Source organism: Microtus oregoni, unplaced genomic scaffold (assembly GCF_018167655.1).
Source record: "Microtus oregoni isolate MIOR12 unplaced genomic scaffold, Mior012 000001F_ref0000356, whole genome shotgun sequence".
Taxonomy (NCBI): Eukaryota; Metazoa; Chordata; class Mammalia; order Rodentia; family Cricetidae; genus Microtus; species Microtus oregoni.
Genome location: NW_024543060.1, coordinates 75,099,339 through 75,111,729, shown reverse-complemented (window position 1 = coordinate 75,111,729; position 12,391 = coordinate 75,099,339). Strand labels below are relative to the sequence as shown.

The 12,391-nt window shown below is 36.6% G+C and overlaps 1 protein-coding gene across 2 annotated transcripts in view; it reads right to left on the bottom strand.

The window, feature by feature from the left end:
• Ptprq (protein tyrosine phosphatase receptor type Q) overlaps positions 1-12,391 on the bottom strand; it is a 172,856-nt gene that overhangs the window by 22,011 nt on the left and 138,454 nt on the right. For both annotated transcript variants that reach the window (XM_041672384.1, XM_041672376.1), the window contains exons 35-37: positions 12,167-12,295; positions 1,299-1,325; positions 564-645 (exon numbers count right to left, since the gene is read on the bottom strand). In XM_041672384.1, coding sequence (XP_041528318.1) covers positions 564-645; positions 1,299-1,325; positions 12,167-12,295 — 238 coding nt within the window. The remainder of the gene's footprint in view (positions 1-563; positions 646-1,298; positions 1,326-12,166; positions 12,296-12,391) is intronic.

The following is a 12,391-nucleotide window of genomic DNA, read 5'->3' as shown; positions in this document are numbered from 1 at the left end:
CAGACCATATTGGATGTAGGTATTACTTATCTGTATTGTGGTAGTTCTAGAAGTCATAGTATCTGCAGTGTCTACAAATGTCCGGCTCTGTTCCCTGATCATTTTACACCACAAATTCACTTTAAGTTACACCCATTGTTCAATGTCCTTATCATAAAACACAACATGGAATCATTAGGTGCCTAAGTCTAACACAAATATTTCAGTGTCGACCTACATTTACAGTACGATCTAAAGCTCACACACAAATATGAACCAAGGAATCCATCCCTCTGCGTTTCCAGCTCCTGCAGGATGAAAGAACAGGGAGCTGGACCAGCCTGCCATTGCAGGGAGGCCCGAAGAAGATCACCTTCTCCGAACACAGTAGGTGAATCCTCCGAGGAGGTTGCACCAAAGGCCACCCAGGGTAACATTACTATCTAAACAATCAACCTGGTAATTGAGTATTGATTATCAAGGCCAGAGTCCTTCATGGCCTGGCATGCTTAAAATGGACATGAAATGTGACACAGGAAACTACCGGAGGTCTTGCAATGTTGTGACAACTGCTGGTAACATACCGAAAATTCCTCCTGAAACTTTAGGTTGCTGTTTGTGCAGAGTTCCTCAACGTGCTGCAGGAAGGATTTCTTGCTTATCGGTCTCCAAGGAAAGAAAGGTATTGTTAGCTTGTGCGCTTTAGCTTAAGGGAAAGCTTGGGCACTGCTTGCCCTGCTAACATCTAAGCAACAAGGACACTGGAAAGCCCCTGTCACACAGTCCTTCAAAGTCGCCCTGTCCTGTTTACGAAAGGAGCTCGTCCTCTTTAAGCTCACTTTTTTTGGGGTTCATCACGCAAAATTCTTTCAATGTCTCAGCGACTTCAAAGGAAAGAGTTAGCGTTTTCATGAACAAAGGTTTTCACATAACTGTAAGGGCATAAAGTTATCATGGACTCTTAAATGCACATAATAGCTCTTTGTCATACAGAAGAATTTTACACATTACAAGGTTTTAGAAGATATAAAATATTGCAGTGACCTCATTCTCATAATGATATGGCTTTTAAGCCCAAAGGGGTTTAAATATCCCCCATATTACTTCCCAAGTTAAAATACAGACATGCAGGCTTCACCCCAGAGAGGGAGAAAGCATTTCTCCAGTTACCATGCAATTAGTCATGCTTTTATGATTTATATCCAGCTTAAAGGTTTTTCCAACAAGCATTCAGAAAGAGAGCCACACATTAAGACTCATCAAGTCAGTGAATCTAAAGCTGATATTCAGAAGGAAGGGGAAAGAGTTCACAGACTTACTTGATGGATTTTCTATAACTAAGTAACCTGCAACAGAGATCATGTTAGATGCATTGTGAGTGGGAGTGGATGGCTCATTCTGAAAGAGTTCTAGATTAAAATCAGAAAATTATCGTAAATCAATAACGTATAAGTACATTATGGCTTCAACAAACATGCAAGTATTGATTTCATTTTCGAAAATTATATTAACTCAAACTATTTTAGTTTCTCTTCCAAGTTATAAAGGTAGCATTATCGTTTGAGACAGAGCATTAAATGCAGGCCAACTTTTAATATAATGCATAGGAGAAAGAGTTAATACAGATTCAAGAAACATATTCTTTATTTAGAAAGAGTGGCAAATATGAGAAACAGAAGTTGTTCAGAATGATATTATATTGCTCAAATCTTATTTCATGACTGAGTTTTGGTTAATACGTCATAACAATCACATTTCAGCCATTTAAACAACTTTATGTACATTTTTGTGATATGTTACTGACAAAGTTAAACTCTGAAACACTAAATATTTTAACAGAAAAAAATAGATAATGCAACACACACTTAGAGATATGCTCCCTGTTAAAAAATATCATGCACAACAAATTTGCACTGCAAAAAAACACAAAAGGCACAAATATATACACAAACAAAATGCAGAAGGGAGCTTTTTCAAAGTTTTACATTTCGGATGACATTACAAATTATTTTACAATAAACGTCAAGAAAAATTTTAAATATGTATTTTCAAAGTTACAAAGGCATGAAATGAAATAATAAGATTGAAGAACAAGACATGATGAAAAGGATTCCATAATGAAAAGGATTCCAAAGATGTATGTCTAATGGAGAAAACTTGAATCAAAAAGGAATATATTTTATGACAGAAAAAGATTTAATGGAACTTAATGGGGATGAAGCAGCAGGTATTATGAACCCGGATATTAGAATTCTAAGTCAGTGATGCCAAAGAGAAAATAGCCTGCTACTTTTCCCACTGTGAGCCAGTAGAACATTCTATCGTCGTTCTAGCATCAAACGTGGAAGAGACAAAGCTGTAAGGGCTGAGCTGTGAGTAGCAGGATAAGCTGAAGAGTTTCCCACAGCAGCCTAAAGTGCGTCCAAGACGCCAACAGAGAGCTTCTTATCATTGCTCCAGGGATTCAGAAACAGCTGATCTGGTTGTTCAATCAGAAAAGCTTTGCTTTAAATGGAGAATGCAACACAGAAAATGTGAGGCCCTGGAGCCAGTAGATATATGCTATAGAGACAGGCACAATAATCCATGCCTGTTGGAAATGCCTACCCTCAGCAAAGACCAGCAAGAAGAACAGAGAGAAATGATCTTGCCTCAGATAAGTGCCTCCGATCCCAGGACTAGAGTTGGCACACCTTCCGTGCTGCCCGGTTCTTTAAAAATAGCGAAAGGGAAATGTGTTAGGCTAGGCAAATCTTGATTACCTGCGCTTGAGAAATGACTTGGATCTTTGCATTTTGAGATACCATTTCACGCGACTGCGTGGAAATGAAAGTTTTTGATCTCAGTGTAGATGACAGATGATCTACCTGGCAGATTCAGGATTATTAAGGCTGTACTAAAGAAATTTATGCTACTTGGATAATTAAACTCTGAGATGGATGCTTCTTTTTGGGAAGTCATGAACAAGGAATTATCAAAATCAATGCATGTTTGTGAAAGGGATATGAAATATGAATAACATTAAGTGCAAATAAGTAAGACCTAGAAAAAGGTCATATTATTCACACTCTGACTTTTTCGGTAAGAACTCTGTCCTTCATTTACAACTTATAAATAGGGAAAATATTATTTTTCTAAGGTCATTTTTCCTCAGTGAAAAATTAGAAATTTGTCTTAATTTTACTTTTTTAATATTTTACTTTTTATTTTACAAGAAATATTCCGCTATAGATTCTAATTTAAAATTTCAACTACCTAACTATGAGATTGGTTAGATATTTGTGCATACATGCCTCATAAAATAAGATGGCCTTACTGACTTGAACTATTGTGAGCAGGTTTCTTCATCACCTCCCACCAGCCCCCATTTCTCTCTTTGGTTTTTTGAAACAGCACTTCTCTGTGTTGCCCTGGCTGTCCTGGGAATCACTCTGTAAAGCAGGCTGCCCTTGAACTCAGAGATCCTCCTGCCTCTGCCTCCCCAATGCAGGGATTAAAGGTGTAATAAACCACCACTCCATTAGCAGATTTTATAAAATATTTTGCTACTGACCTTGACCACAGAGCTCCTCACATGCCTTCCCCTGGTCCTCATATTTCTCTAAGGGCCCTTCATCTTAAATTCTATGCATTTTATTTACATCCAATTTCTACTTATTTCTTTTTTTATTGATTTTTATTGAGCTCTACAATTTTTCTTTGCTCCCTCCCTGTCTCTCACCTCCCCTTCAACCCTCTTAATCCTATTCAAAAGTTAACTCCCAGTGAGCCTCACCTAATGGCATAGACAAGAAAATAATGTCTTCTTTCTGTGCAAAATGATTTCTAAGAATAAAAAACTTTCTACTGTGTGACATAGATATTTCAGTTCATATACTAAGCATGTATGCATTTATTCGTTTAGATATATTGACATTCAAGAAAGGACTAACACTTCATAATTTTATAATAATAATGAATCCTTTATTAATATTATTGTGAAATGATACTGAAATTGAATGAATTCATAGTTTTTAGGAAACTATGAATTTTTAGGAGGCCAAAAACTAATACATGAAATAAGTGCAATCATTAGATTTACTAGTAAAAAATAATCAATTCTAAATAAAGCCCCTATATTTTTATATTATGTCTCCTAATGTATACAGTGTAACAACAGATAGCCACTTAGTAAGTTAGAAATGGAACAACAAATTGTGTTTGCCTTCTCAAAAAAAAAAGAAAAGAAAAGAAAAGAAAAGATACCAGTTATGGTGGAACACACCTGCCATAACAGTACTTGGGAGGCTGCTGCAAGAGAATCTCGGGAAACTTTCTACAGCCCCACAAATGAAAAAAAGGAAGAAAGAAAGAAAGAAAGAAAGAAAAGAAAAAAGGAAAAAGGAAGTGAGGGAGGGAAAGGAAAGGAGGAGGCAGGGGGAACGGAAAATAAGAAAGGGAAAAAGGGAGGAAGAAAGAAAAGGGAAGGGAAAGAAAGGAAAGGGAGGGAAAGAGGAAGAGAAAAGGGAAAGGAAGGGAGGGAGGGAAGAAGGAAGGGAAAAAGAGAGGAAGGGAAAGAAAGAGAGAGGGAGGGAGGGAGGAAGGAAGGAAGGAAGGAAGATAGGAAGGAAGATGATGGCCTCTTACTGTATTTTCTTTTCTATCACTTTATCTAAAGTCAAACTTTCTGTAATTATTTTTCATAATTATCTTTATGTAACATAAGAAATAAAGCTTATAACTCTTAAATTTTGGTATATTTTAGCCTATGTTTATATCATACTTATGTATAAATTAAAAGTTTGAAATCTTTATATATGACCACAGAAATGGAGATTGTATTTTAGAATATGTATGCAGCTATCTCAAGTAGAAATCCTATTTTTCCCTCTTTGTTTGTGTTCTGCCTACCCCATTGCTCTGATTCCTTAGCTTCATGCTATATGGCTGTATCTGATTCTTGTAGGCTGTATAGCTATATTTCTAAGTCATATGCCATTTGCATAATAAATCATGTTAATAATACTAATTATTAACACATAATCAAAATAAATGAATAATTCATTTCCTTTTAAATTCTGAACTTTTATTTCTACTCAAAAACATTAAATTGGAAAATGTATGGCCAGAAAAGGAGGTGTACCCACTGTGAGAACAATGCTTTCACATGTTTATCACTGAGAGAACAGTTGAATTCCTTGAAGGGAAGACTGGTTATATATATATGTGATGGGCTGGGGAAATGGTTCAGTGGCTAAGAGTACTGGTTGCTCTTCCAGAGGTTCGATTCCCAGCAACCACATGATGGCTCATAACCATCTATAATTGGATCTGATGCTCAGAAAGACAGAACACTCATACATATAAATTAAAAAATTAAAAAAAAACTCACCGAGACGATGGGCAAAACCCAACAACAGTGTTAGTTTAGCAGTGATGCTTTCAAATAAAGTGTTCTAAGGGGGCCTCCACCCTCAATCCAAAAGTTTCTTTTAATTAAAAAATTTAAAACTTTTTAAAAACTGTTGAGTGGAACTCATTTTCACATCAGGACAGCACTCATATTCACTTTGGCAATGAAGGTAACTGTCAAATCATATTCAGCTCATTACGCAGATAAATCAGGTTTGCAATTGACCAGATTTTTGTAAGATTACTGACCAATTTTCAATATAAAGGGCTAAATACTTTTATTACATAAATCTCTTCATTACATAAATTCTAGTTGGCTTAAATCCTGCGTCTTTGGGTAGAAAGAGTATTATTTCACTGCTGAATTCATTGCTTGAAAGTCTATCAAAAACTTAAATTCCACTCAGATGACTCCTATGGACCCAAGGAGGAACCATTTATTTACGTTGGCAGAGGTGATGAAAGACTGTATTGCCAGGGAGTCTGCTTTCCCCCAAGGCCAATTAGTTGAAATCTACAGGGCATTAAAATATCTTTATAGAGATAAGTCTACAGTGGAAGAAGAGAGGCAGCTCAAATCAGCATTAACTGTGCTATAGGACAAACAGAGAAACTTTGTCTTTTTCCCTTGAACAGCTCAATAAGGTTAAAATAAAATAAAGCACTGATTTGATAAAATACATGGATTGTACACCAGATCATGTCCAGGCTATTCAAATAATGAATCAGAGAAGACTCTCCCCAGTAAAATGTACAAGTTAAATTTTTTAGGTTTTGAGAAATACAAAGTTTTTTGTGAAATAGTAAGTTTTTTGAATAAGTTTTTATATTATGTATTTGATCATCCCTAGTTATTCCTAGGGTTTTATCTGCCTCTTTTATGATCACAATGGTCACCTGTCCATTGTAAGTCATAATTATAGATATTTCTTAATCCCTTCCTACCCTAATGTTTTAAATCTGCTTTGGGCTTTGAAACAGTGTTCTTTCAAATCCCCTCCATCTTTTGTCACGTCAACCCAGTAATTGTTCTGTGAGTCCCAACAAAAATTAGAAAGATTCTAAAAGAGTAACTCTGATTCTAAAGCATCATCTCCTAAGGGAGACATAGCTGTAATCACGGAGCAATCAGTTACAGACAGGTTCTTCTCATTCAGGCAAGGGGAATAGCTTCTAGATGAGATAAGAAGGCAGTATTCACCCTGCTGCCAACCAGTGAAGGGGAGACTCCCTGCGTGACAGGCCTTGCATTTTCCTTGCTACAAAGCCTCCTTCCATTAGTACAGTTGCAAACAAACCCTTGACAGATGTTTTATTTCACTAACCGTGGGCACAGATTATTTATCTCAGGGGCAACGAGACAGGAGCAGAGAGTTGTGAGGCTGCGGACAGCTGTGTTAAGAGGTGTGAGTGCCCTCGGTGCAGATGTATTGGAAAGGCCTCACACGCTGTATAGGAAATCTGGCCTGAGCTATCTGTGCAGATTGCAGGAGAGCAATGGAAGGCCTGTGTAAAAGCTTGGGAAGCAGCACAGACATCGTATGTCGATCAGCGTCGCTAGCATCACATATGGACGGGAAGGAGTTAGGCAAAAACTGATTCACCCAAATTATCAAGCTTATCTCTTTCATGGGCACTCATTGCAAGAAGGGAAAACGACTATAAAATTATTCTATTGTATGCTGATCGCAAACATTAACTGGAGTTAAATTGAGCAGCCAATACACCAGGAATCAACAATTCCCAAAGGTCAGCTTATAATGCTGCCTGGAAATGGATGGTTTATGTGTAAGAAGATCAATGAAATCTTTAGTCTAAGAGCTTTTGACATTGACAGGTATCGTTCCATCAGGGAAATTCTCTGAAAATAAAGTGTTTCATAAAATTTCTAATTCTGTCCATGCTGATCCGCTCCCTATTTAAACTAAAATAAAACAGGGTTAGTTTTAATTATAAAATATCAAGTGCGCCTAGAATAGAAAAGGCCTATTCCCTTTTACTTTAATCACTAGGTGTATTATACATTGTCAAGTAGAATGGTAGGAATCCTAGCTCCTATCGCCCTCTGGGTTATGGATACTTGCTCCTCGTTAATAGGTTTGTGATTTTGAAACCAAATGCCTTTTCATCCGCTGCCTCCATCCAAACAATTTACCTCTAGACATTTATTATCTCCAGACCTCTAATTTAGCTCTGGGCCATCCCTGCTATTATTAATAATATTATTAATCACTTCACACTGCTATATTTGTGCCGGGACACAAATGGAATCACCAAGCATTAGGGTAGTTCCTGGAAGGTCACAGTTGGTTACCTACTAGTCAGGACAGAAATTTAAGTTTCATAAATCATAGCTAGAGAACAGAGGACAGGAAAAGCCAGTGCATTGCTTCTTAGAGACTGACACCTGCACTTGGAGAAATGGGTTTTTATGAATTATTCTCCATCATCATATGGAAAATTAAACTCTGTGTCACAGAGGGTGGTTGGCAAAAATGGTAAGCTTGTGAAAAAAAAAACCTAGATGAGAATCCAATTTACCATCAAAACTATACCAACGTAAGAACACAACATAGCCTCAATACATACACATCGTAAGTCAATGTGCATTTTGGTAAGAATTTTACCATAGCAACAGCATGCAGTCATAGAGAGAACACATCACAGGAAGAAAAGGCTTTCTTTTCTTTCTGGCCTTGGAAAGAATGGCATATTAAGCAACAAAATGCTCAATATCATGTATTGTAAAGTAGACAGCACAGCACCTGGCAAAATCAAGATAATCACAGCAGAACTCTGCATTCCCACGCCACTTACTGGATGACAAAAATCTCCTTGCGTCTAAAGAAAAATGAAGAGTATCTGGAAGTAAAGATTCATTATTCATTGAGGGCACAAGACTACATTATCTTCTATTTGCCACTATGGGAACATGAACATTGGTTGTCTTACAGTTCATTCTGTTGGTGAGGAATTGTACTAAAGACTCAGATATTTTTGCAACTGTTTACAAAGAGATCATAAATTTAGAACAGATGTAAAATTAATAATCAGGATCTATCAAGCAATGATGGCAATCTATGTGCAAATGATCTTACATTTAGTTTCTTGTGTCAATTATTGTTTATTTTATTTTGAATCAGCATCCAACTATGTAGGTCTGGCTCACGTGGCATGCACTACGTAGACTGTATTAGCTTCCGATTCAGAGATCTGCCTGGCCTTGCCTCACAGGTCCCAGGATTAAAGGCTTGCACCACCAAACCAAGCAGATTCTTACTCAAGCCGGAATGAAAATTGCACTTGTACAGTTTCCTAGTTTCTGCAAGTAATAATAAGTAAAACTTGCATGTAATAATAGTAACTATTATGTTGCTAATTTCTATGTATGATAGTGAAGTGGAATAGTTTTTAATTTTACAAATACAAATAATAGTAACAATACCCAGTGCATGTTGATATACAGCTTACCAAGGACATGCATACAATTACATTATTTATTAAATTATATTTTTAAGTAATGGAGATGACTTCAAGATAGGTTAGACAAGCAGTATTTGACTTAGTTATTTGCCCAGAACTTTTACTTTTACTTTTTTCTTCTTCTTATTCTTCTTTCTTTCTTTCTCCCTTCTTTCCTTTTTTCCTTCCTTCCTTCCTTCTTTTTTGTCTTCCTTCCTTCCTTTCTTTTTTCTTTCCTTTTATTTTTTGTTTGTTTGTTTGTTTGTTTTGTTTAGAGACAAGATCTTAGTAAGTTGTACTTGCTGGCCTTGAACTCTGACTAAGGATTTAAAACAATTTCTTAGCACATCTCTTAGAATTCTCATAGAATCAGCAAGTACTAATTTGTATATTTTTTTTTACTTCATTGGGAAAGAAACATACAATGTGGAGAATGGATCCTCAAACTCGTTAGGATGCAGAGTGGAATGTAATTAAAGAATGAACATTTATACAATGAGTTTTGCAACAGAAGTACACAGTAGAATGCATAAATATTAAATGACTTCATAATGTAAACTCAAGCCTACAGCATTATGCACCACTAAGCATCTTGACTTGGTTTATATCAACCATGTAACTCCTTAGAATTAATACAGTCTTTACTGATTAGTGCTTTCTCTTGGACAGGTGAAGAGATAACAGCACTGAGAATAGGTGCAAGCTCATTTGAACAAGAAAATTCTGGCAGTTTGGAAGGATGTACCCATGACCTGGGCAGCAAACAAATGAGAACTGGGTAGGTTTCAAGGAAGCTGAGCTCCTTCCTACACAGTTGGCAATTGGTATAAGGTAGCCAGCAATTTCGGGAGAAAACCTAATCTCTTTGACTCTTCATTTCCAGAACTAAACTATCATTTCTGACTTGGAGCACACTTAGATTGTGAAGCATCTCAATGACTTCCAATGTTGTACTCCACTGATAACCAGCTCCCATGCAAATATGTCTAATGCACTAATATTAAGTTATTAATTTTTAGCCTTGCCTAATGTATTAGTGACTTTATTAACATGAAAATTTTAATGATTTTCTGTACTAAATCCAGCAAATCATATTTGTTATGGGTCATTGGTACATATAACTCTTTTTGTATTGTTTCAGAATGGATTTCAGAATGGAAGGGACCCAAACTTGTGAAGGACACACAGCAATGAATAAGGGAAAGAGAAGGAAAAGAAGGGGGTAACTACAGAAGCTCAGCTGATTCCTCACGGAGGATTTTTATAAGATAAACTCTGTAGTCCTACACACAAAATGGTGAAGTGGGATGAATGGAAATTAATATTTTCAATTTCATTATTATTCAAACAATGATTTTCTGTGATACAGAAATCAAACATATTTAAAATATTATTTTGATCTTTTATGTCTTAACAAATAGCATGATATACAGATAAAATAGCATGAAGCAGGAAGATCAACAAAGAACCAAAGGAAAATAAGCACACACTTGAATTAAAAATGCCCAGTAACAAAGAATTGGTAGAGACCTGGCCTACATTTCTATGATTCAAATTCTCTCTGTAACTGCCAAGTTGGTCCTTACCAGAAGAAAAAATCAACAAGAAAACCACACAGTGTCCTAGCTGTGTTGAATGCTAAGAAGTAGAGAATGGTTACACTGTGCAAACACACCATGTTCAGGAAAGGAACCCCAGCACCTACATCCATGAGGAAAAGTCACCTCAATGAGTGCTCTTTCTCATGATAACTTCACCCCAACCCACACTCGGTACTGTATTGAACTTCTCAAGATCTGCCTACTGTGGATTTCTACCAGTTCAATAAAGATGCTTCAGGACAAAATAAAAATGGTCTCAAAGAATTGTTGTGGCCTTCCTGTGATTCACAGCAGGATGGCAGTATTCCCCTATATATTTTCAAGCCACTCTAATTAATATCTCTGAGAGAGTTGAGGTTATTCCCTTATACACATTCAGAAGGACTGTGGCCAGCCTGGCTTCGTGGGAGACACATAGGAATTGAGAAAAGAGTGCAGGAAGAAAGAGGACAACTGCTGAATTTGGGTTGGTCCTCTAGAGAGCCAGGAGGTGAGCTGGAGCTGAGGATGCTCTAGCATTCTGATAATATGGTTTACTGTGGCGGCTGTGTTGGGAATCCATTTTTCTTCTACATATAATTTTGCTTATATAAAGACAAACAAACAAGCTACATATTACTAGGTAACATACAATTCCATACAAAAGCCTTAAAAGCACCCTCCTTTTGATTGCAGTAGAATACAAACAGTGATCAATTTCTAAAAGTTAAAAGGTTATCTCACACATGAAATGTCCTTACATTGTAGTAATACTCAAAAAACTTTCGTTTCCTAGAGTTTTGGAGGTCCTCCCTAAGTAGCACATCTTCTATACATGAGAGCCGTATGATCACATAAATAAAGACCAAGTTTGAAAGGTAGTAACCACACATTGCTTTTGGTGCTCAACATTTTAATGTGCCCTTGTAAAAATTAACTATAACATGTAATATGTCAAGAGGCTTTGCCAAGGCCTTGGAACAATCATGTACTTATAAGAACCTTGTGGCGTTGGAGCTCACATAAGTATACACTTAAGAAAGTCTCGTGACAGCTTTTGTTAAGTACTTAGGGAATTATCTTGTTTGATAAGCTCTTAAAATGTGCTAATATTATGAACAGTATGAATGCTTTTCAAAAGAATTAAACTTTTTATTTTTTAAAAAAAGTTAAGCTGCAATGTCACTCATTCGGCACACATGGTGACATTTTTTCTAAAGGTAATATGCTTTTTATGTTGCGTTGGTTTCTAAATTCTAAGTAGGTTTATATAAATGGCACATACAGTTTGGACATTTATATAATTTTATGCTGAAAGAAGGCACTATAAATAGAGCTCTCATAAACGGTAATAAATGGTATAAACAACAGCAAGCTTTTAGAAAGCATAATTAAATTAAGCTTATGGTAAATATTTGTGGACATTTCTAGAAAAATCCAAGTTAGAAAATCTTTTATATGAGAAGAATTATGAAATAAAATGTTGAAGATTTAATGCGTAGAAATATTTCATCTCAGGGAAAACGTCTCGTTTCAGTACCATAGTCCAAGCAAGGTTCACACTGAACTCAAATAAAACTGAGTCTCTGCTTAGCAGGGAGAAGTGTGTAGAAGATGGAGGTTAGCCTTTGAAAGAAGATCTCTGTGACCTGTGTAAACTGGAGCCCCACAAACACTTCCAACAAGCATAGGTCAGAAGAGGGTCATGGCTCCAGGCCCTCTGAACCACGGCTTGCCCAGAGGAGTGTGCTCACCGCGTTAATCTCTCGTCCTTCAGTTCCAAGTCTGCCACCGTGATGAGCTGGTCCAACTTGAATTTAGTATCAATGATCTCTGCCTCCCGAGGAGAGTATGTACCACCTTCTTTCTGCTTCTGTCTAATTCTGAAACAAGGGCAGGGTTATCAGTGCAGGAACTATCACAGAAAGGATGGTAGATTAGGTACGGTGTTTTTCTTTCTTTCTTTCTTTCTTTCTTTT